Here is a 25,000-nt window from a genome sequence, read left to right as displayed (position 1 = left end):
AATCTGGAGCTTTTTTCAACATTGCGTTTGAAATCACACTCACAATTTTTAGCAGAAAAATTGCAATAAAATTTTTTATTAGCATTTTTTTAAAATGTATTTTCCCCAAATTGTAATAAAATTTTATTAGCATTTTTTACATTTTTTTCCCACAAATTGTGCCTCTCTAGTACTATTATTATAAATGAATTGCATACATTTGTTGACTAGTTGCCTGAACAGCTAGTCATTTTAGTTATGTCTAGTAAATTGCACACTCATCTCAAAAAAGGCCTGTATAGTTATTCACCTGACGTTTACTGATTTCATATTTTGCCGTGTTTTCACTCTGAACTCATTTAAATCCTCATCCCGCAGATCTCCTAAATGTGTGACAGCCGTGTGTCTCTGTCCTCATGAATATTAATGAGATGATGTCGTTTCGAGTGACGCGTGGAACAGCTGACAGATCGTGAAGAACCGAGTCACTCGACATATTGCCCGTGACTCACGCAGCTTCTGACAACGACACGCAAGCTGTCCGATCGCTGAGTCAACATGTTCCCCGAAAATAAATATTTAGCCTTTTGTTATCTTGTTATCGAGCTGTGACAGAAATTAGCGCTTCTCAATTAGCTCAATTGACTTAACACCGAGCCAGTCTGGAGTCACGTTTGCACAATCTAGTCCATTTATAGCAGTCGTTACGATAAATGACCGATCTGCTGAACGAGTGTGGTTCACTGGAGAAGGTGTTGGACAGCTAGTGCAAATACTCGATCTAGTATGCTATTCAGCAGCTATACATCGTAAAATAAGGGAATTAGGGCTGTGGTAGACTCCAGAAGATGAGAAGCCACGTGATGAGCGTTTCGTAGACTAGGATCTGCATGTGTGTTGAAGTTGGAGGCGTTTGATCAGCCTGCTCTCTTTCAGGTCCTCTGTGGGTGTGTGTTGTGCTGTTGATCTGGATGGTTCTGCATCATTGCTGGTGTGTAGCAGTGTGCTTGAGTTTCTCGCTTGACATGTCGCGTCCTCATTGGCTCTAAACCGTCAGATCTGCTGCAGAATGACAAATAGAAGTTAATTCTGTATTAGGGCTGCACAATTTGAGGACAATTTAATAGGTTTTTCTGATTAAAAAAAAAAAACTGTGATTATGTTGCTGTGCTTGTTTGTAGGGTTACACAATTTGACAAAAAATAGGTTTTTATATCAATTGTCTTAATATAATAATAATAATAATAATAACAATAGTAACAAAAATAAACTAAAATCATTTGTTGTAACATGTTTTCTATGATACTTTGAAAATAAAAAAAAACACTGAATCATAAAAAATATGTATTATAAAATAATTTATATTTTTTAAATAAACATTAAACAAAATATATTACTTAAAACATTAATTAAATATATACAATAAATAAAAAGTAACATAAATAATAACAACAATAATAATAATAATTATTATTATTATTATTATTATAATCTTTAATATTGATTTTATATAATATTTATACAAAATAAAAATATTTAACAAGGGATATTAAGAAATAATTGTACTAATAAATTATTTTTATTATTATAATTATTATATTAATAATCAATACTAATAATATTGAAATTAAATAAAATATATAATTTGTTATAAATAATAATAATAATAATAATAATAATGATTATTATTATTATTTATATAATAAAAAAAGATACAAAATAAAATATATTACTTAAACGAGTATTTAATTTAAAAAAATATTACAGTATAACTGAAGTTACAACGCAGATGAGCTGCTTGCGTGTAAATAAACACTTGTGCATATGTATATTAAATAAAATTTAATGTAAGGTAGTGCTTTTTTTTTGTTTTTGGCTGTTTGTATGCTTCTATTACAAACGTGTTCGAGAAAAAAATGCATCAGTCATTAACAAACAAAAATGAAATCATCAATCACAACAACGAATTATTCATCACTACTATACCACCGCTTGCATTAAGTACATAATATGCATTCACTATTCTTTCATCATTTAGGCATGAAGGGTTTTACGTTGAGATGATTGATGTTTTCTTCCTGATGAACTCGTAGTTTGTGAGCGTCCCAGTCGTTTGGGGGTCTGTTTATCTGTGCTGTCTGTGTACTTGATAGCTGGTGTCTCCTTTGCATACTAATGAGCAACCGTGGGAAAAAGCAGTATAATTGTGTGTAATTGCTCTGTGTGTGTGTGTGTTTGCTAGAGGAGAGATTGAGTCAGAAGAAGGGAAAAATCAATAGAGAGCAGCTAACTGTGTAATTGGCTTCAAAGTCCTCCGGTTCACTGCTTTCCTCTCATGTACGGTCCTAATGTGAAATCAGCGGATAGTGTGTTAATAATATATTATACAGTAGCAGCAGTTGAGCGTCTGTGTGTGTATTACAGTGAATCCTGGCCTGAAACATGGGTGTTTTCACTTTAAACGTCATTATGATCCTGTTGCTGGTCTTATTGTGCTTATTGTCTTTAAATAAATAACAAATCAATGCAAAGGCGTAATGATATAGCTAGCATCCTTTTGATGAAATTTGATGTTTCTCTACATGGAATTGTTCAAAGTTACATATATAACAGTATATATAAAAGTTTGGGATCAGTAAGATATTTAATGTGTTTTAAAGAAGTCTCTTCTGCTCATCAAGGCTGCATTTATTTGATCAGGAATAGAATTTTTTTTTTTTTAATTTTGTGAAATATTATTACCATTTAAAATAATGGTTTTCTCTTTTAATATCCTTTAAAATGTAATTTATTTCTGTGATGCGCAGCTGTATTTTCAGCATCATTCCTCCAGTCTTCAGTGTCACATGATCTTCAGAAATCATAATAATATACTGATTTATTATCAGTGTTGAAAACAGTTTTTGCTGCTTCATATTTTCTTTTTTTGGAACATGTGATGCTTTTCTCAGGACTAAAGTTAAAAAGAACAGCATTTATTTAAAATAGAAAATAAAAAACTCCAGTATAGTTTCAAATATAGTATAGATTGTATTGTAATATAGAATGAAGTAGTCATAAATATCAAGAATATTCAATGTTTTGCAAAATCTTCAGTCTTTGTGAGGAAAAGAGTGGTGTTAAAGGCGATTGTATCAGCACAAGCTCTAGTGGTCAACAGTGAAGTGTTGTCTGGACACTCATTCATGCGGTCAGATTGAGCGGCGCTCGGTTGCTGCTGGTTTGAGTCCGTGGCATATGCCAGGCTAATGCAATAATCCTCGATGTGTTGTTCTGAATCTCTGTTTTAAACGGTTGTTTGAAGGTCTTGCTGCTGTCTCTCTCGGCTGAAGCAGCAGGAGGATGGATGAAAATAGACGTGTTTTTCCACAGCGAGAGAGCTGGAGCTGTAGGAAGGAGAGTGAAAGGGTGGGATACAGTGGTACCTGAGCAGATGGCGTGGCGCAGCGTGAAGCGGGCTAAACACGTCACCGAGGGCACCGCTACATCTCTGAAACGGGCTCAGTCAGCCATTTCAAATCATTGCTTTACATATAGGACTTAATGCATTCATTTCAGGCAATTAAAAATGGAAAAAATAACACGTTAATGCATTTAACGCAGTACCCTGTCCGTCATCTTATATTGATGCAGTTGCTGATGAACATGAAGCAGGACGAATGTGATAAAGCCTGTTATAAAGCAATAATATCATAAAAAAAGATATAGTTTTGCGATATCATAAAATTACTGCTTTTCCTAACAAATACCATCATCACAGAAGATATAATAATTAATAAAACAACACAACAAAAAAAAAACAAAATAATCATCGAATTTTAGAAAATATTGTCTGTTTTGCTCAGTTTCTTAAAAGAAGCGGCAGAGCGTCTCTGAGCAACACAGAGGTGAGTCATTACTGAATGAATCCACGGTTCTGAACGAATCAAGTGAGTCAGTGATTCAGTGACTCATTCATAAAGACAGCACTTGCTTCGTTTCTGAATGAATGAGCCGTTTGAATGAATCGGTTGAGTGAACGATTCAGTGACTCACTCATTAAGACTATCTACTGGCACTTTTAGTTGCATATTTAGAGCATAATTTCATAAAAAAAAAAATAATCGTATATGAATGTTTAATTTTCTAAAAATAAAAAACAAACATTAATACCCATTTTTATATAATTATGCAATGTTGAATCAAAATATTATTTTTTTGTCTTAGTTAACTATAATAACCCTGGATTTGATGAACATTGAACATCTTCTTGAGTCCAAAACCACAAAAGCTTTTAAAAACTATAAACTTGCGAGCAATTATCTCTTAATGTATTCATGTTTAACATATTCGACCAGAGTTAAGGCACATTCACACCAACAACGATAAGGTTTACTATAATATTCCGCTTTAAATGCTTGAGCTGAAAGTCAGATGGATTCTGATTGAAATGTGCGTTGTTAATGTTATAGTTGCGGTCTGTGATATATTGATCACATTATCGCTCTTGATGAGAACGAGCCTTTAGTCTTTAAGAAGTATGATCATGATGTAAAGCGCTGATTAGTGACGTCACACGCTCATCGTTTATCGGCGGTAATTGACTGAGATTTAACTGACGATGGCAAACCAGTGTTCTGGCGTCAGAAGTCTTGATTGTGTTTCTGCTTGCGCTGGTACAGAAATAGCTAACGTTATTGGCTGTTATGTCGCCTACTACCTGTGTCAGTCCAGAAGGAACGCAGATACCTTAATCCCCACAACACAACGACAAAGACACAAAGAAAGAATAGAAAGAAAAGAGAGAGATGGGCGTGACGAGGTGAAGAACACACACTCGGGTAACTGGGGTGATTCACAGACGACAGAGCTTGTTTCCACGTGTGTGTGTGTGTTGTGTAATTGGGGTATGGGGCAGATGTGCACCACATGGGGCGGAGGGAGATCTATTCTCTCTTGGTGACAGAGCCTGTTGCCATGGAGCTCCTCGTGCTATTGGCGGAGGCCTCGTCCAATGGGGCGTCAGTTTCATCATTGAGAATTTTCTCTCCGTCTCAAGTGAGGGTTGCATAAGGCTCGTAATGGGAGCCAAAACAGGCCCAGATTTGAACCTGACACACTTATATTTAGAGAATAAAAGATGGGCTGAACGATATCTCTCCCACACAGCCTCGGCTCGTCCACTGATGCATGCTGGTCCAGCAGAGCGCTGTTTGTGTTATTCCTGGATCCGAGTTCGTATTCTTATTGATCAGAGTTTTGTCTGATTGTGTAACGCACTGTAGCGATGCGTATGTATCTGGACACCAGCAGACAAAAGTTTCAGTGCATTTGATTGAATTTGTGGCTTTTGTGTACATAAATGCTCAGATGTTAGTTTTGAAGAGGAAGGTTGGGAAGAACACACATTATGGATTCATCCTTCACTAGTGTTTAAAAGCATGCAAGGATGCAGTTTTGAGTTTGTTGCATTATCTTTTGAGCAAATATTGTGTAAATTAAGTGTGCATTTAATTTCAGTTGTTTTGTGTTAATCTCATTTTAAAATAAAGGTGGTTCTTTGGTGATTTCATGAGGAGCTGTAAATATCTGGGGAGCCTTTGCATTGCACAAAGATTCTTTATTGTGTAGAAAAAGGTTCTTTAGATTATTAAAATGGTTCTTTTAAGAACTGTTTGCTGAAAGGTTGTTTGGGTAACCAGAAATGCTGCTTCTTCAAAAAAAATAATAATAATTATATATATATATATATATATATATATATATATATATATATATATATATATATATATAGATATATATATATATATATATATAATACATTATGGCAAAACAAAAATAAATTAAGGGTTTCTAAGACGTAGACGTTATCATAAACGGGTAAACTTATACAGTAGTGAGTTCTATAGCAAATATGATTTTTGGCAAAAGAAAAATACATGATGGCATTACCAAATTAAATTGAAATTGTTTTTTTTTTAAACAATGACAAGCTAATTAAGAGCCAATAAAGAACATTATATGACCATTTAGAAAGTGTGAGATATAGAATAAAATAATAACAATACAAGTGAACATAAAAAATTATACATAAACATAATTATAATAATAATAATAAAGAACTTTTGGGCAGAAATTTAGAAAAGCTTTTTCTTTCTTTTTTTTCTTCTCATGTTTAAAAGGGTTTTAAAGTGCATCTTAAGATCAGTGTTGCAGGATTGAATAGTTCATCCAAAAATGAAGATTCTGTCATCGTTGACCAAATAGTAAGCGGTAGCCATTGACTTCCATAGTATGGAAAAAATCCTCAGTGGCTGCTGGCAACTCTTTGGTTAAATTTAATGGTAAAATAACACCATATATAATGCTCTAAATTTACAAATTTACAAAAATTAAAAAAAAAAAACATAATATCACCAGAATTCACACTAATGAACAATTACTTGTGCATTTTTTGGGAACTGAAACAAACCAGCAGATTCTTGTGCTGTATTGTGCCGAACCTGTGTGTAGAGATATTGATCTGTCTGATTGATTGAGGTTATGATCTGGAGACGGGACCCCCTGCGGACCCACCCCTCTCTCTCTCTCTATAGGTTGTGTAGTGCTCGTTCGCTCTGGTATCGTCAGGTCATGTGACGTCATCCTCCCCCTCTCAGCCCACTCAGTCCGGTGGGACCGACTCTGACTCATCTCTCCCTCCTCTGCTGTTCTTTCAGTCCATCCCTCCTTCCCTTCTCTCATTATTGGTTTCCTCAATCGCTCCGTCCTTCAGTCTGCTCTGTCGCTCGCAGCACGATCTGTTAAAGCAGGGAATCCTTCTGTGACGCATTTTCCCTGCAGTTCAGTGCGTTACAGTGATCTGACCATCAATGAGCGCGCACACACACACACACACAGCATCTGCCCACACACACAGGCAGTGTTATAAAATCACAGCGCAGCATCTCAAGAAGTCCTTCGCTTTCTTTCTCTCTCTCATTCTGAGACTTTCTCTTTCTTCTTGTGTGCGAACAGTTTGTTTTGAGTGAATCTCATGAAAACATGTCCCGGTCACATTTCATTTACATTTGTGCATTTAGCAGGCAATTTTTACCAAAGCAGAACAGAAGCAATTCGTCAAAGAGCCAACAATATAAAAAAAATTATGTGACCATTAACATTATTTTGTACATTTTTTCATTCATTGCATTCACACATCAAAGATGCATTTTGACATTTTAAGATGTTTATTAAGACATTTTGACCTTGTGTGTGTGTGTATATGTATGTGTGTGTGTGTGTGTGTGTGTGTGTGTGTGTGTGTGTGTTCCAAACTCTGGCTTTCATCTTTATTCTTTTTTTCTCCTTCGTTAGTATTTTAAATGGCTTGCATTAAGCAGCTAAAACCCTTATAAAATATATTAAGAACAAACTCATGATGCATTTTCACATTTAGTTAGATGCTGTTTCTCTGAGAGACTGAGACTGCCTTGCAGATGCCATAAATAAATAAATAAATATATTTGTTTAATTTATATTTTATGTATGTATTTTATGTATTAATTTCTTTATAATGTAAAATTTCTTATCCACCTTTGGCAGAAAGTTAATTTTGGATTTTAATGTGTTCGCATTGTAAACAGTATGTAAAACATGCCTTATTTATTTTAGCTATTTATTACTATATTCTATGCTTTTCTTCTCAGAACAAAGATGATATTTTTTTGAGTATGTGCTCTGATATTTGCCTGTACCGCAGTGAATGCACACGGTGAGGTAATTTGACACAATGGAGTGTGTTGTCATCAAAGCGGTCTTAACTGGGTCACTGTGTGTGTGTGTGTGTGTGTGTGTGTGTGTGTGTGTGTGTGTGTGTGTGTGGCACGTGTGCACAGCTGCTCTGGTGTGTTGTATAATGTGCCAGTGCATGACAGATATTGGTTTATTTTTATCCAGCACCATTAAGGTGGTCCGGCTGAGCGATGTGCTCCACTTTACACCTGCACTCATTAGTGTTTGCCTCCGATTCATGTTTAAATCTCTCAAACACACGCAGCTGAGGCTGACGTCTGTGTCTCCTTGGCAACAGAAGGAGAGAAGGTGATTCACTCATTCAACGCTCTTCTCCCTCATTCAGAGCTCTTCATCCTCTTCATCTGCTTCAGTGGATTCTTTAGGATGGCTGCAGCACCCGTGTCTGTGTGTGTGTGTGTGAATGATTGGTCGGCGGTGTCATGTGCTGCCGGTGACGTGGTTTCTGCAGTCGGGAATCCCAGCTCTCTCCACCCGTCTGCTTCAGTCTCTCTGCAGTATGACGTCAGCGCTGGAGTTTCCTTCGCTCTCTCGCTTCAGTCACGCCGCTGCTGCATTATGCGCTTTGACTTGTGTGCTTTTAAAAACATTTCCTCTGTGTGTGTGTGTGTGTTTACAGCAGATGGCAAGTTACTCAAACCTGAACCTAGTGCACAAACTGTCCCTCCATCCACACACACACACACACACACACACACGGGTCTGATGTATTTTAGGACAAATGCTCAAATGCCACACTTCAGTCATTCCTGTCTTTATGATGTAAAAATCACATCCCGTCACTCTCCTCGTCGTGTTTCTGCAGAGCGTAGTGTGTAAACGTTCTGCTTGCAGAAAGCCTGGATGACCTACATTCGGCCAAATGTGCTTGCATTAAATGCACTGGTATCCCACAATGCAATGCACAACGCAGTCTTCTATTTCAAGTATGATGAATGAACAAGAAGCGATGGCATCTTTGATATCGTCATCCTTCACTTTATATAAATGTCAGTCTGATTGAATACTAAGAAACATATCGAATATATATATATATATATTTTTTTTTGGCGGCAGTTGCACTCAAATTAATCATGCATTCAGTCATGTTCATTAAAGTGCCTTTAGTCCATGGTCTGTCTGAATACTGGATTCTGATTGGCTGGAAGGTATGCAGTAAAACAGTTTAATGCACAGGTAGTTCCAGGTCAGTTTAATCACAGTTCCATATTAATGCGCTGCTTTAATTTATGCACACTAACCAACACACACACACACAGAGAGAGAGAGAGAGATCGCAGATTGTGCTGCACACACACACACAAATATTTTGACTAGCCGTGCATTAAAGGATTTTAAATGCACTTCGGTGGTTCTTTGCCTCCACGTCGTGCATTTAAAATCCTTTAATGCATGGCTAGCCGTTGATTATCTCCAAAAAAAAAACAACAACAACTTCTCATCAATAATCCCAAAAAATCTTATAATAACATCATAAAAAACATCATTCCTTCTCCTCCTTTACTACTTTAATAATTATTATATTTTATTTTATTTGATGTATTTTTATTTTTATTAAAATTAAAATTTTATATTTAATATATATTATTCATTTATTTTATTTTTATTAGATTTATTTTATTTATTTGTGTATTTTTATTTTTATAAATTTTTACAAATGTTTGGATTTATTATTTTGCTGTATTACTGTGTTCCGGATGCTTCTGTAACCAAGACAAATTTCTTTTGCGCTTCAACGCTCTTGGCAGTAAAGCTCATTCTGATCCTGGTTTTGATGATGAGGTCATGTGACCACTGTGTTTATTATTGCACACTACTGTTTTTAACCTAGTAGGCGATGTACAGTATATACTACACATTCTTCAGTACACACGCAGATACATTCAGCTCTAGAGATATTCATAGCGTCTTCTGCTGTATTCACATTTAAACAACCAAAGCAGAGTTCATCTCCAGCAGCTACAGCTGTGAGTTACTCTGTTTATATTGTGCTTTCCATCTCATCTAAGCAGTGTTTCTCTCCAGCAGGTGGAGCTGTGACGATTGTGTGGATAAGAACATTGAACAGGATGCAGGGAAACCGAGAAGACGCTCGTTCACCATGACGTCCCCCTCGCCTTCATCTCAACCATAGGAACACACACACACACACACACACGCGCGCGCGCGCAGAAGAACACACACCATCACACTACAGCCCAGGTGTGTCAGGTAAAGACTGGCTGATGACCCATAGATATATTTTTGCATCTCGTGCTGCATCTCCTCCTCCTCACGCGCTCGTGGTGTGTGTCCGTCTGTGGTTCAGGGTTTGCTTTGAGGGATCATGTCTGTGGTCTTCACTCCCGAAGGGATGAAGGAGGGCGACGGCTCTCTGTCCACCGATGCTTCCGCGGGCATCCGTGGCAAAAGCAGCCCGACGGCACCCGCAAAAGACACCAACTCCGACAGCACAGAACCTGACGACAACCTTTCCCAGGACGCACAGGTGAGAAACAGAGATGCTAGGAAAAGTCCCTTACTGTTTTCCTCAAATCTGCATTTATTTAGAGACACAGCTACATTAGCGTTCACACAATTAGATGTTTTATTGTTTTAAAAGTCTCTTCTGCTCATCAGAGGTGCATTTGTTTGATCAAAAATACATCTAAAATTGTGAAATATTATTACAATTTCAAATAGATATTTTCTATGTGAATCTCTGTTAAACTGTAATTTATTTCTGTATTTTCAGCATCATTACTCCAGTCTTCAGTGTCACATGATCTTCAGAAATCATTCTAATATGATGATTTGCTGCTCGAGAAACATTTCTAATTATTATCAGTGTTAAAAACATTAATATTTTTATGGAAACAGTGATAGTTTTTATTTTTCAGGATTCACAGCTGAATAGAAAGTTCAAAAGAACAGCATTTATTTGAAATGGAAATCTTTTATTAACATTATAAATGTTTGTACTGGCGCTTTTGATCAATTTAATGCATCTTTGCCGAATCAAAATATTAATTTCTTTGAAAAAGATTGGAATAGTAGTGTACATACAGTTAGATTTCAGCATTAATGAGAGTAGAACAGGTTAAAACTTGTCAAAGCTTAATTAAAAAGTTTTATGCCTTGACATGCGAAACTCGATCTAAAACTGTTGGATCTGCCAAAAAATATATATTATATTTTATATATTTTCCCTGATACACAAGTAAACCTTGATGTTGAATAAAATGCATTTTCTCCATGTGATTTGTCAGCTACTTTCTGTGAAGTGTCTGTCATTTTCCCATGAAGGTTTTGTTTGGTGCTGAAGTTAATCATTAGTGAATGATTTTAAATGGTCACTAATAAATATTTTGGGCTTTCCCCGCAGCGGCGCTGTCAGAATCACGGCCACACTAGGAAACGAGCAAAGGTAAAGCGTGCAACGACACACAGCATGTGCATGTCTTGTTTATACATTACTTTTCAATGCAAAAATCATAATTAACATCTCAATTGTACGCAATTAAAATAAATAAATAACACCGTTATCCAAAAATATATTAAAAAATGTAATTAAATAAAACATAGGTGGTCAGTGCATTAATAGAGGACTTGGGTTAAAGGGTTCTTTAAGTCTCAAAGTTTCCCAAGTCTTTAAAAAAAGCATTTTGAAGTTGTATGTTAAATATTCATTTATGGTTTGTTAAAATAACTTAAATGTTGGAAGGTGTATTTAGGATACATTTATAGATGCATATGAAACCAGACCAGTCCTTTTAATGAATGCAGAGACGAAAGTGAGAGTCTTTTCCTGTCGACCTCTCGCTCAGTTCTGTTGCCTTTGCACTAGTTGGCAAACCTGCCAAGTGTCCTTACTAGGGATGTAATGATTCACTCAACTCACGATTGGATTCACGTTTTTGATTTCATGATTCGATTCACAATTTATTTTTTACAAAATGAGATTAAAGACAAATTATAAACTAAATGTGTCCTTTTATTATTGCTTGTGAAATTGAAATGTAACATTATAATAATATACTAATATAGCACTTGCATATTATTACTCTTTTGTTGGTTTTGATTGCTTCTACATTTGTAAGTCGCTTTGGATAAAAGCGTCTGCTAAATAAATATAATGTAAATATAATGTAAATGTGAATAACAAAACTAAATTGAAATTTTCAAATAAGCCCCAAATCAAATAAATAAGTAACACAAATAAAAGAAAAAACTCAAAAAAAAAAACAAACTAATAATCATCAAAAAAAAAAAGAAACTCAAAAAATCAAAAATAGAGCAGTTTTTAATCTAAATTAGATTGTATAATTTAGAAATTTGAAGCAAAAATAGAATGGTTTGACTTCAGTTTTGTGAAACTATAGAAACAGCTGAGGCAAGATGCTGAAACAGCAGACGAGCTGAACGAGACGCAGATTCACTCTCACTGCCAGCAGGTGGAGCTTAAAGCGTTTTCCTTGGTTACCGCTGTAAACAAGCACTTAGGAAAGCACTGCAGCAGGTGGTGGAGCTTAAAGCGTTTCCTTGGTTACCGCTGTAAAAGGGGGCAAAGCACTTAGGAACACTGCAGCAGGTGGAGCTTAAAGCGTTTCCTTGTTACCGCTGTAAAAGCACAAAGCACTTAGGAACACTGCAGCAGGTGGAGCTTAAAGAGCGTTTCCTTGGTTACCGCTGTAAACAAAGCACTTATGAACACTGCAGCAGGTGGAGCTTAAAGCGTTTCCTTGGTTACCGCTGTAAACAAAGCACTTGTGAACACTGCAGCAGGTGGAGCCTAAAGCGTTTCCTTGGTAACCGCTGTAAACAAAGCACTTGTGAACACTGCAGCAGGTGGAGCTTAAAGCGTTTCCTTGGTTACAGCTGTAAACAAAGCAGCGCTGCACTTATGAACTTTAATGTGCTTCATACAGAGACAAGATGAAAAGAAAAATACCATCTAAACTTTTCTAAAGACAGTAAGTTCTCCTCAGAGACACATTCATATAAACTCCTGCCACTAAATGAATCGTGATTTGTTTAGCATCTCAACCGATTTGAATCGTCACATATTTGAATATATTTTCAACTTGCGGTTAAACTTTACATGCCTAGTCCTTACCAGATGTTCTACAAACACACACACGCGCACACACACACATGTACGCTCAGATCACATTTAACCATCCCTTATAAACAAAATTAAACATTTCCAAAGCATTAATGTCTATAATCTAACATTAGTAAAACATTCAGCAGGAAATAATGCAGGACTCTCTATTAAAATCTAGAATCTGATTGAAAACATATATTTAACCCCTTCTGGCCAGTTCCTATTTAGGGTGTCTGAAATGATGCTTTCAGCATGATGTATTTTTAAGTGCTTTTGGAATAAAATAGATGCATCGGGCAATTTCAGATTTCACTTTCTCATCGTGATTCTTTAATTGACAGGCTTGCTGTCAGAGCGCTTCCCATTACTAATTACCCTTTGTACTAGTCACATAAATACAGCATATGATTCCTCGCTGTCACAGTCTCGTTTGCATCAGCAGAAAAATGCTGTGTTTTTAATGAAAGGCTACGAATGCAGAAGTTTTCACGACTCAAATGTGATTTCATATTGACAGTATTCAAAACTAACAGCTGTTTTTCTGTTCCATTTGCCTGAAATATAACTTCACCTCGTTTATTGCATCTTGGTTGTGTTGCTGATGTCTGTGAACCTTCTTGGTCCTGCATTTCTCCTCTCTGTCTCAGTCGAATGCGAAGCTCAAGTTGGTGAGGAGTCTTGCAGTTTGTGAAGAATCATCAGGACCGTTTTCGACCGATGGTCCTCCAGAATCACAGGTAAACTCCGGCGGCTTTATCAGTGAAGAATAGTGCATTATTGACCAAAACTCAGAGACCTTCATGATTTAGAAAGCTTGATGTGTAGGCTGTGCAAGTGAAATACTTCTAATCTCACTAGAATTGATTCTGTAACAGCTGCGAACGGCAATCGAACCTCTTATGAAGCCACTGTTAGAATACGTTCATTAATAATCATGTTTTTTGTTTGAGTAGTTGCTATGCAGCTTAAACAGAAACTTTTTTTGTAATCAAAAATGCATTCAAAAGGCATTCAAAAATTATAAAAATTTTGATTTAGATTTATTGGCCAACATATTGGCTTTCATATATAAAGAATTATCGGTATCGGCCAAAATGTTCATATCGGTGCATCCCTATTCATGTTTTTTGTTTGAGTAGTTGCTATGCAGCTTAAACAGAAAACTTTTTTGTAATCAGACACTCAAAAATTAAGCATCTCAAAAATTATAAAAATTTTGATTTAGATTTATTGGCCAATATATCGGTTATCGACTTTCATATAAAAATAATTATCGTTATCGGTATTGGCCAAAATGTTCATATCGGTGCATCCCTATTCATGTTTTTTGTTTGAGTAGTTGCTATGCAGCTTAAACAGAAAACTTTTTTGTAATCAGGCACTCAAAAATTATAAAAATTTTGATTTAGATTTATTGGTCAACATATCGGTTATTGGCTTTCATATATAAAGAATTATCGGTTATCGGTATTGGCCAAAATGTTCATATCGGTGCATCCCTATTCATGTTTTTTGTTTAAGTAGTTGCTATGCAGCTTAAACAGAAGACTTTTTTTGTAATCAGGCACTCAAAAATGATAAAAATTTGGATTTAGATTTATCGGCCAACATATCGGTTATTGGCTTACAAATATAAAGAATTATCGTTATCGGTATCGGCCAAAATGTTCATATCGGTGCATCCCTATTCATGTTTTTTGTTTGTTTAATCTGACTCGGCCCTTGAAGACATCATTCAGCTTCACATCAGCTGTCCGTCTGATAAAGAGGAGGAGAAATCCTCGAAAGACGAGTACGAGGATGAGGAGAGGGAAAAGAAGGATAAAACTCCACGCAAGATGCTCTCGCGCGGTAAGACGCTCAAGTTCCTTTATTGCGATACAATGCAAAAGAGCTCAACAGTCTGTTGTGGAAGTAAAAATCCATTCATTTCTCCAAAGGGAAGCTGATTTTTAGCAATAATTGATAAACCATTAAAGACAGACCTGTTGTGAGCTCTGAGGTTGTTAATCAATTGCATATGCTTTCGTTCAACCCATTCGTTCACGTTAATTCAGCGTATTTTTAAAATAATCACACAATAAGCAGAATTTGTGGTGAAAAACTACATTACCCATGATGCTTTGCACCAATCAGAGAATCACTGCGAGTAGAGTATGCAAAAGAGCACCGCTAAAATGCTCTCAAAATACTGAAATATTTGTATAGAAGTGCATATTTCGCAATAAACTTAAATGTATCGCTTCTATAGATACAACCAGTAACTTTAAATGAGTCGTTTTTAACTCGATTGAGTCATTTGCAGTCCTTCATGGGATTGTAGTTCTTTCGCTCATTAAAGCTGGTTGGTTTGGTTCATAGTTTATAGCTCTTTAATGAAGACTTGAAAAATGAATTCCTGTGGGAAAAATGAACGGGAATAATACTTCCGAAACTAGCGGCGCTGAAAAAGTGCAACAAAGTATTGCAATGCTGCAAAAAGTTGAAAAATAATGGCTTCTATTGAACTTGATGACTTGAATTCACAGTGATGTTCACATCTGATTCTGACTCCGTTTTCCGCTCTCTTCCAGACTCCAGTCAGGAATACACTGATTCCACAGGGATTGATGTGCATGAGTTCCTGGTGAACACACTGAAAAACAATCCCAGGTACGACAGCCTCCGTCTGACGTTCAGACACAACACTGATATCAGACACGGTCTCTGGTTACGCTCGGCTTTTTCTTTGCTGGCTGCGTCCCAGATCACATACTCTTTGTCCTAAGAAGTATACAAGAAGAAGTGAGGCTTAAATCATAGTAGTTAGTGTGCTGAAGGAACCTGGATTTCAGTACAGAGAGAAAGAGTTTGTGATAATGTGTGCACTTTCACTTGTCCATCATCAGCAAAGAACATAGTGAAGTATGTGGATCTGAATGCATCGTCGATCTCCATTTAATGCTTTTAAATCCATTTTTCTGCGTCAGTTTTAGCTGTAAATCCTCCGTTTTACTCTTAGAGACAGAATGATGCTGCTGAAGCTGGAACAGGATATCCTGGAGTTCATTAATGATGAGAAGTAAGTCTATATATTCATTTATATTTAATTAAAATAAATTACATATTAAATTAAATATAATAATAATAATAATAATAATAGTTTTTACTATTTTACATCCATTTTTTTTTTATGCATACAAATAGGTGTGGTTGTAAAAGTTTAAATTTGTTAAAATGTATTATTTATATATTATTATATAATATAAATAATATATCTATCTATATTAAGTCAGAATTAATTAAATGTAAAATAATAATAATAATAATAATAATAATAATTAATATACATGTTTTCATATATTTTGTACAATTATTAGTTCAATTTATGTTCAATTTGTATTATATATAATATTATTTATATATTATAATATAAAGAGCATGTTAAATTAAATTAAATAATAATAACATATTTTGTATGTATAGATATTCTCATAAATTATTTTAAATTTTTATACATGAAAATATATGTAATTGAAATTGTTAAAGTGTGTATATGAGAATACATCTCTTTTCTGCCTTAGTGTTGCTATTTTTTCCTTTATTGTGTATTTAATATTTGTTGCCCCCTTCTGGTGTTTGTGAGCATTGCACTCTATTGCAGTTGTTTATATGCATGGATTTCAAGGATAATTAATTATTAAACAGTTATGTTCAGTTTTTCCTGCTATTATAGTGAAGGCTGTTGCTGCTGTGGAAAATGCATGTAATTTCTTTGTACTAAGGTTGTTTTTGCATCTGTTTTTTCAGTAATCAGTATAAGAAACCTCATAAAATCACATCATACCACATCATGCCGCCGCATACTGTTCGCATCCAACACAACCATGCCAAAAACGCAAACCAAACATCAAAAACAATAACAACAAAAAACACCAGCAACACACGCATGTAAGACAGCGGTGGATGATGGGAGGGATCGTAATGCATGGTCTATTAAAGTAATCATACCTTCTGTGTGCTTCAGCCCCGAGCAGAGGTTCTCTGAGCACATTAAAGATGAGCGCAACATGGACTTCCAGAAGAAGTTCATCCTGAAGCGAGACGATGCCAGCATGGATAAGGACGATAATCAGGTTTGTGTGTCGCACGGTTTCACTCTGTCGTCACATTTCAGTCGTGTTTCTGATGGTCTCGCGTCTCAGATCCGGGTACCGCTGCAGGACGGTCGGCGCAGTAAGTCCATCGAGGAGCGAGAGGAGGAGTACCAGCGCGTCAGAGATCGCATATTTGCACGAGAAGTACGTACACTGGCTTTTAGGAATGCTTCACTCAAAAACACACGTGCATTCTGGCCAGATTTCAATTTCATTATTAATTTCTATAGCGGTTTTCACAATAGAGATGGTGTCAAAGCAGCTTGTTTTCTGTGGATCACCACCAGGTGGCGCAAAGAGACAAAAACTCAGTAGAGCTGGAATTGTGACATTTTTCACTTGAAAATAGCCTAAAGTTAAAAGAAATAATGAAATTAATCAGTGTATAATAACAACATAATAAAAAATCATAATAATACATCACCTAAAAATACACAACATGCATTTTATGAGGTGTGCATCATGCCATAAAAAAAATATTAAATACATAAAAAAAAATTTATAAAAAATGAAATAAAAATAGAAGTAAAACTAAAATCTAACACACACCTAGTTCTAACACACATTTTGTCATCATAATCACACTTATTCATAATCTGTCCTTTTTTAAAATATATTTTTTTTTACTTTATACAGAGCCCTGCATGATATACCAAAAAAAACGTGTTTAAAGATCACTTTTTATAATTTGTTCCTTTCTATGAATTAAAACGTGTTTAAATAATAATTAAACCATGTTCCATGGTTTTAATATTAATAATAATCATAATAATAATAAGTCTACTATATACCTAAATGATAAACCGACTGAACGAATTAATGATGCATCCTCATTTAAATTAAAACGAATGGTTAATAAATCATTCTTTTGAGTTATCAATTTATCAAGTTATCATTTTCAGTTCTGCATGGGAAGTTACATTTAATAATTTACTAATATGAATATGAAAAAAAAAACTGCACCAAATAAAAAAAAAATAAATGTAATTGGGTGAGAAAAATGAGAAACATACAGAGAAAGGGGAATCTGCACGCCAAACAAATGTCAGAATGCACATTAAATGTCTCGGTGAAATGTGAGGTGCATTAGTTTTCATTGCAGAATAAGTTTTTATTGTACTTTAATGTTCATACCTTTTAATTTTTCATTGCAGTCCTCACAGAATGGATACATCAATGATAACAGAAAATACAAAAAATAAATAATCAAATTCATGAATCTCTATTTAACAAATTAACTATTTTCAGTATTTATTTTTAGCAAGATTTCTATTATTTCTCTAATACAAAATTTACAAAAGCTCAAAAAAATATTAACTTTTACAAAAGTGCTTAATGCTGGAAAACAGTGTTATCATTTTTACAACAATGTTCTTTTTAAATAACTGTGACTATGATTTATGATGATTATTATTTTACGGTTTTTTTTTATCTCTGATGTAAATAATACTGGAATGCAGTTTTACAGTGTAACAATTTAATATTCAGCAAACTATTTTAAATATACATTTTTTTTTTTTTTTGCAAGATTTTTATTTAGTTGTTTTTACAAAAAAGCTGTGAATTAATTTACTGTTCAGTTTAGTTGATGATTTCACAGCTGTCACAACTCACTGGTCAAAAACCCTTCGTCTGTGTATCCGTCTGTAGATAATGTGAGCTTAGTGACGCGTTTAAATCATCAGAATAAACAATAGTGATGAATACATCACACGAAAACAAATGTTTTCAAACATTGCATTATCAGCAATGATGCTTTGTGTGCATTTCTTTTCCTTTCACGGAAGGACAGTAAGAATCACAGCAGTCCTTCCTCTAGACCTGTAACACTTTTCATGTGTGGGTCCCCTACACACACACACACACACACACACACACACACACACACTCCTCCTGTAACCCACGGACACTGTTTTCTCCGATGTGACCCTACAGACTGTCCACTGACCCCCACCCCCCCAAAACCCAAAACAGAATTCAAATTACAGACGTACACTCTGTGCTTTTTTTTTTTTTTTTTTTTTGTGTGTTTTTTGTGTGTGTATGCACTGCGTCTCGGTGGTGAGTGTATGTTGCTTTGCGTTGGCTCAGTGCACTGTCGGCCCGTGCATGGCTGCTGTGTACTTCAGTCTCTGGAAGAGGACCAACATCACTGCACTCTGACATGCAACCGCATTTTGTTGTGTGTGTGTGTGTGTGTGTGAGAGAGAGCGAGAGAGAGAAACTGGTCAGTCACTAGAGGTCGGTGGTAACGACAAAACACTAACCACACAACATCAGTCAATATAAACAAAATCAAACAAACAAAAAACATAGAATTAAAAATTTGTTTTATACTTAATAACCATATCTTTTTGCCTATGTATATATAACCCAGTAAATTATATATTTACAATTGAATATTGTATGAATACATTTCAAAATAATAATAATAAATGTAGTCTAATAATTGTATGTGTGTGTGTGTGTGTATATATATATATATATATATATATATATATATATATATATATATAGATATATATATATATATATATATATATATATAAAATAATAATTAAAATAATATATGTATTAAATATATATTTTATTATAAGAATAAATATTACTGTTTACATTTTTTAAATTTACATTTAACATTCATTTAATATAGAATTATTGAATGAATGTCACGATTCAGCAAATTAAAAAAAAAAAAGTTTTTTAATAAATAATTATTTGTATGTATTTTTTTCCCATTTATATATAACCCCGTGAATTAATTATTTAAAATTAAACATTTATGAATACATTTCATAATAACAAATGTAGTAATTTGAATAATAAGTTATTATTAAATATATATTTATAGTAATTATTAAATATATATTTATTCCATTTCATTTAATATATTAAAATATTATTGTTATTAACATTTACTATATAATTAAATTAATGTTCTGTTAATAACGATAATATATTTAAATGCATATTATTGTAATTAAAAATAATAATAAATACATTTAATTGTCACTTTTATACATTAATATATTTTAGTTTATAGATAGATAAACTTCTTTAGTATAAATCTAAAGTATTAATGGGTTGTAATATATAATGTATATAAAAACAGATGCTCTAAACTCTAAATTCTGATTGGATGAGCCATATTCACATTTTCTAACTAATCTGTGCGTTATTTTCACCCCTTAACTCATCCTGTTTTTCACATTAATCCGTGTTTCTTCATCACTTCCACATGCTGTCCTGCCCACAAATACAGCTGAATCTGCCATCAGTCTCTATATCCCATCATACCGCCCAGTCCTGCCAGTCGCTATGGTTACAAAACAGGACGTTCTGGATCTGTTGGTTGCTTGCCGTGCTACAACAGTATGACCGATGCCTTTGTGTGTGTGATGTTTCCTCGTGTAACACAATAACGCCACTGTCGCATTTCTGGAGTCTCTTTCTGCATCTGTGTTGAATGCGTAACGTTACTGCATCATATTCCAGATCTCATCCTCGTGATTATGAAGAGAAATGTGGGAGCGAGTGGATGAAAGAAAGCAAATGTCACGGAGCAGTGGAGCGTTGCGTGTCTTCAGTGAGCGCAGCTCTAAAATAGACAGTGCAGCTGCCTCTTAAAATAGCTCATTCATTAATTACATACACAGCCCAGAAACTCACAGATTGCAGGGTTTGTTGGGTTTCCCAGTAGAATTAGGGTTCATAACAGACATGTGTTAGTTCCGTGTTCAAATGTTCACAGGGTCATCTGACAGAAGATGCTTCATTCTGTTGGGGATTCCCATAAGCAGGAGATCAAACACATTGTGCATCAGAAGATTGATTACATTGACTGGAACACTGAAAAATTCTGTGTTTATATCTCGCAATTTTGTTAGCAGCTCGCAATTCTGCGGTTATATCTTGCAATTCTGCATTTACAGCTCGCAATTTTGTTCACATTTCGCAATTCTGTTCGCAGCTCGCAATTCTGCATTTATAGCTCGCAATTGTTTACAGCTTGCAATTCTGTTCGCAGCTCGCAATTCTGCGTTTATATCTTGCAATTCTGTGTTTATACTGTATCTCACAATTCTGTTCGCAGCTCGCAATTCTGCATTTATAGCTCGCAGTTGTTTACAGCTTGCAATTCTGTTCACAGTTCGCAATTCTGTTTGCAGCTCGCAATTCTGCGTTTATATCTTGCAATTCTGCATTTACAGCTCGCAATTCTGTTCACAGCTCGCAATTCTTTTTATATCTCGCAATTCTGCATTTATATCTTGCAATTCTGTGTTTATATCTCTCAATTCTGTTTGCAGCTCGCAATTCTGCGTTTATATCTTGCAATTCTGCATTTATAGCTCGCAATTCTGCATTTATAGCTCCCAATTGTTTACAGCTTGCAATTCTGTTCGCAGCTCGCAATTCTGCGTTTATATCTTGCAATTCTGTGTTTATACTGTATCTCACATAGCTCGCAATTCTGCGGTTATATCTTGCAATTCTGCATTTGCATTTACAGCTTGCAATTCTGTTTGCAGTTCGCAATTCTGCGTTTCTATCTCGCAATTCTGCGTTTATATCTTGCAATTCTGCATTTACAGCTCGCAATTCTGTTCGCAGCTCGCAATTCTGTTCAGAGCTCGCAATTCTGCGTTTATATCTTGCAATTCTGTTTATATCTCTCAATTCTGCATTTACAGCTCGCAATTCTGTTCGCAGCTCGCAATTCTGTTCAGAGCTCGCAATTCTGCATTTATATCTCGCAATTCTGCATTTATAGCTCGCAGTTGTTTACAGTTTGCAATTCTGTTCACAGCTCGCAATTCTGTGTTTATCTCGCAATTCTGGGTTTATAGCTCGCAATTCTGTTCGCAGCTTGCAATTCTGCGTTTATATCTTGCAATTCTGCTTTTACAGCTCGCAATTCTGTTCGCAGCTCACAATTCTGTTCACAGCTCGCAATTCTGCATTTATATTTCGCAATTCTGCATTTATAGCTCGCAGTTGTTTACAGCTTGCAATTTTGTTCACAGCTCGCAATTCTGCATTTACAGCTCGCATTTCTGTTCCCAGCTCGCAATTCTGTTCGCAGCCCGCAATTGTTCGCAGCTTGCAATTCTGTGTTTATATCTCGCAATTCTGTTTACAGTCTGTTTACAGCTTGTAATTCGAGTTCACAACTCACAATTGTGTTAACACAATTAAATTCTTAAAACCATCCTCAAAATTAATATAATATAAAATACAAAAAATTATAAACAAATTTAATTTTAGATAAATTGCAATTATGTGGTGGAAGCCTGCCTCCATAGTTTTAGACTCCATGATAGTAAAAATTATAAATTAAATTTATAAACAAGTCCTGGTTTTGCCTTTGAGGTCTCTCGTCCAGTCAAAGACACTATTTATTAACCTTATTCTGGTAATTTTGTGCTGGAGTGAATCTAATTTAATCGTTTCACTGATGCAAAATCACATTTGTTGCATTAGATTATAAAATGAAATGCTTTGTTTCATCACCTTTTTCTGTATATCTTGCAAAAACTTGTGCGTTTGTTCCCAGTAGTTTTCTGTTCTGCAGTTTTAGTATTCTATGTGCAAAATATGGAAAAGCACCCAGAAGATGCTCTAGAACGTGAATGTCTGCTCCAGTCCCGGATCCCGTTAGGAAATAATTCATCTGGCATCAGCATGTTGAATATCTTTAACATAAAAATACACATAAACATCTACTGACCTATTGAATGATTTATTATTATCTTTATCACATAAATAAACATAACCATTTACATAAGATTAACAATTGGTTTTCTGGACAGCTTCTCTTGTGCAGGAGGGCAGTGCATTACATATATGTGTGTGTGTGTGTCGTAGGGCTGCACGGTAAATAAAACCCATAATTTACACAAGCAAATGTTTGAATTAAGTAGTTTTTAAATGTGCATTTAAACTAGAAAATCCTCGTGCATGACTGCATGAGCAGCAGTGTAAACCATACCTCCACTCCACGCTGTTGTGTTAAATGCAGGCGTGGTGGATTTGGCTGTACGGTGCAGCCCTGGTCTGTATTCCGTGTCTTTGTAATGTGTGTCTTTAATGTTCAGGTTTGTGTTTATTGTCAGCACTTTTCTCCTTGCAACCGAGTTTGGATCTGCATGTTCATGTCTCTTTACGTCCGCATGGAAAACAAGAAAAACTCCATCGTGAGTGTCTCTGTCTGTTTTCACACAGCTCTGTGTGTGTTCTCGTCCCGCCCGCAGGGGTAACAGGGAAAGCTCCAGCCGGGCGTCCAGCAGTCGCCAGAGCAGCACCGACAGCGACATGAAGAGCCTGGAGCCGCGTCCGTGGAGCAGCACAGACTCGGACAGCTCCAACCGCACGCTCAGACCTCCGGTCACCAAAGCCAGCAGCCCAGGGGCTCCCGCACGGGTAACACACACACACACACTCATAACAAAGGGGTCGCAGGGCAGCGCCAGGGGCTCCCGCACAGGTGACACACACACCCTTGCTGATTGTGTTTGAGAAGACTGTCCTCTGTCAGCACAGTGTAGCAGCAATCTGTCATATCAAAGCCATGATCATGTTATACTCATGTAGAACGCGGATGCAGAGGGCCAAAATCCTGCTTGTTGCATCTTAAAGTGTTTTCACAAAAGAGTTAGAAGTTTTTGGCGCTACAAATTTGAAAAACAAGACATCTCGTTCCGGCATACATTACTCAGCAAATACTAGTTTTTGCTTGGAATTTTATTTTATTTTATTTTATTTTAATTTTATTTTAATTAATTAATGTTTTATTTTAATTTTATTTATTTTTTTAAATATTTTTTTTTAATTCATTTTATTTTATTTTTCTTTATTTCATTACATTTTATTTCTCCCTACTATGTTTCTTCCCAAACAACTTCCATGGGATAAAACTTTACTTTATTTAATTTCATTTCTTTTCCCAAAACAGGAATAAAATGGGGGAAAAAATATGTATGTATTTATTTACCAGGTATATTTCTCACAAGTAAAAATAATATAGATATATATTTTGTTCATTTATTTATTTGGTTGGTTGGCTGGTTGTGTTTTTTTTTTTTCATTATGCAAAATACATTAAACTGTTTATTTTTGAAGGGAAATGAATAACAGGAATAACTGATGGAATTTTAAGTTACATTTTAGAATATATTTTTATTTTCAAATGTCTTATTTTCATAGGAATATAACACTATTGTAATATTTTTATACGCTCTATTGCAGGTCAGATGTATCATAGTACAAACATTAGATTTTAGTGATGACATTTTTCATCCGAGCATTTGAATTGTGAGCGTTTTCTTTTGTGTATTCATGCAAACTGGTCTGGGGTCAGATCATCTCGTTGTCTATCATATCATATAAACATTAATGTGCTCTCTCTCTCTGTCTCTCTCTCTCTCTCTCAGGTCTTCCTACAGTCACTCCAGACATTTGTACGCCCTCTCAGCCGCCTCAGCAGAGATGCGGGCTCCTGCCGTGTCCCCCGAACTGCCCCTCCGGAGCCCCTCAGACCCCGAGCCAACAAGCCCCACCACCGCTGCTGCCGACCCCGACTCACACACACGCACACACACACACTCACACACAGCACGCCATCAGCGCACACAATCACATGCTGCCTCAGGTGAGCCACTGTCAGCCTCATGACACGCATTACACTCGTCCTCAGCTGCTGTTGAAGAACAGTTATTCATTACAAAATATCATCACAGCAAATAATAAAATATCTAGATTTAATGTTAAAAATAAAGGCAGAAGGTATTTTGTAAATACATATTTTTTTTCATTAGTCAAAGTCAAAACAAGCACAAAAGCCCAAACACAATGTCATTTGAGAAGAGTCATGATGGTGATATATATGCATATTTTATACACTTTAATAGCTTGCAAATTCCAAATTTAAGGAGTGATATGAGAGTGCATGTATTGCTGCTGGTTGTTTCTCTGTATTTGTGCTGGTTTGTCATGCTGATACTGCAAGTGTCATGTTTGATTTAGT

The 25,000-nt window shown here is 35.4% G+C and overlaps 1 protein-coding gene across 1 annotated transcript in view; it reads left to right on the top strand.

Moving 5' to 3' along the window:
• LOC109078772 (R3H domain-containing protein 2) overlaps positions 1 to 25,000 on the top strand; it is a 47,315-nt gene that overhangs the window by 12,002 nt on the left and 10,313 nt on the right. Inside the window, exons 2-14 of the mRNA XM_042759212.1 lie at positions 9,778 to 9,963; positions 10,061 to 10,240; positions 11,117 to 11,158; positions 13,486 to 13,575; positions 14,566 to 14,689; positions 15,412 to 15,490; positions 15,840 to 15,899; positions 16,628 to 16,768; positions 16,845 to 16,953; positions 17,023 to 17,118; positions 18,129 to 18,157; positions 23,226 to 23,461; positions 24,408 to 24,625. Of these exons, the coding sequence (XP_042615146.1) occupies positions 10,079 to 10,240; positions 11,117 to 11,158; positions 13,486 to 13,575; positions 14,566 to 14,689; positions 15,412 to 15,490; positions 15,840 to 15,899; positions 16,628 to 16,768; positions 16,845 to 16,953; positions 17,023 to 17,118; positions 18,129 to 18,157; positions 23,226 to 23,461; positions 24,408 to 24,625 (1,386 nt within the window). The 5' untranslated portion in view covers positions 9,778 to 9,963; positions 10,061 to 10,078. The remainder of the gene's footprint in view (positions 1 to 9,777; positions 9,964 to 10,060; positions 10,241 to 11,116; positions 11,159 to 13,485; positions 13,576 to 14,565; positions 14,690 to 15,411; positions 15,491 to 15,839; positions 15,900 to 16,627; positions 16,769 to 16,844; positions 16,954 to 17,022; positions 17,119 to 18,128; positions 18,158 to 23,225; positions 23,462 to 24,407; positions 24,626 to 25,000) is intronic.

This window comes from Cyprinus carpio, chromosome A6 (genome assembly GCF_018340385.1).
Source record: "Cyprinus carpio isolate SPL01 chromosome A6, ASM1834038v1, whole genome shotgun sequence".
NCBI lineage: Eukaryota > Metazoa > Chordata > Actinopteri > Cypriniformes > Cyprinidae > Cyprinus > Cyprinus carpio.
The sequence above is the reverse complement of the archived record's forward strand: the minus strand, read 5'-3'. Positions and strand labels throughout refer to the sequence as shown.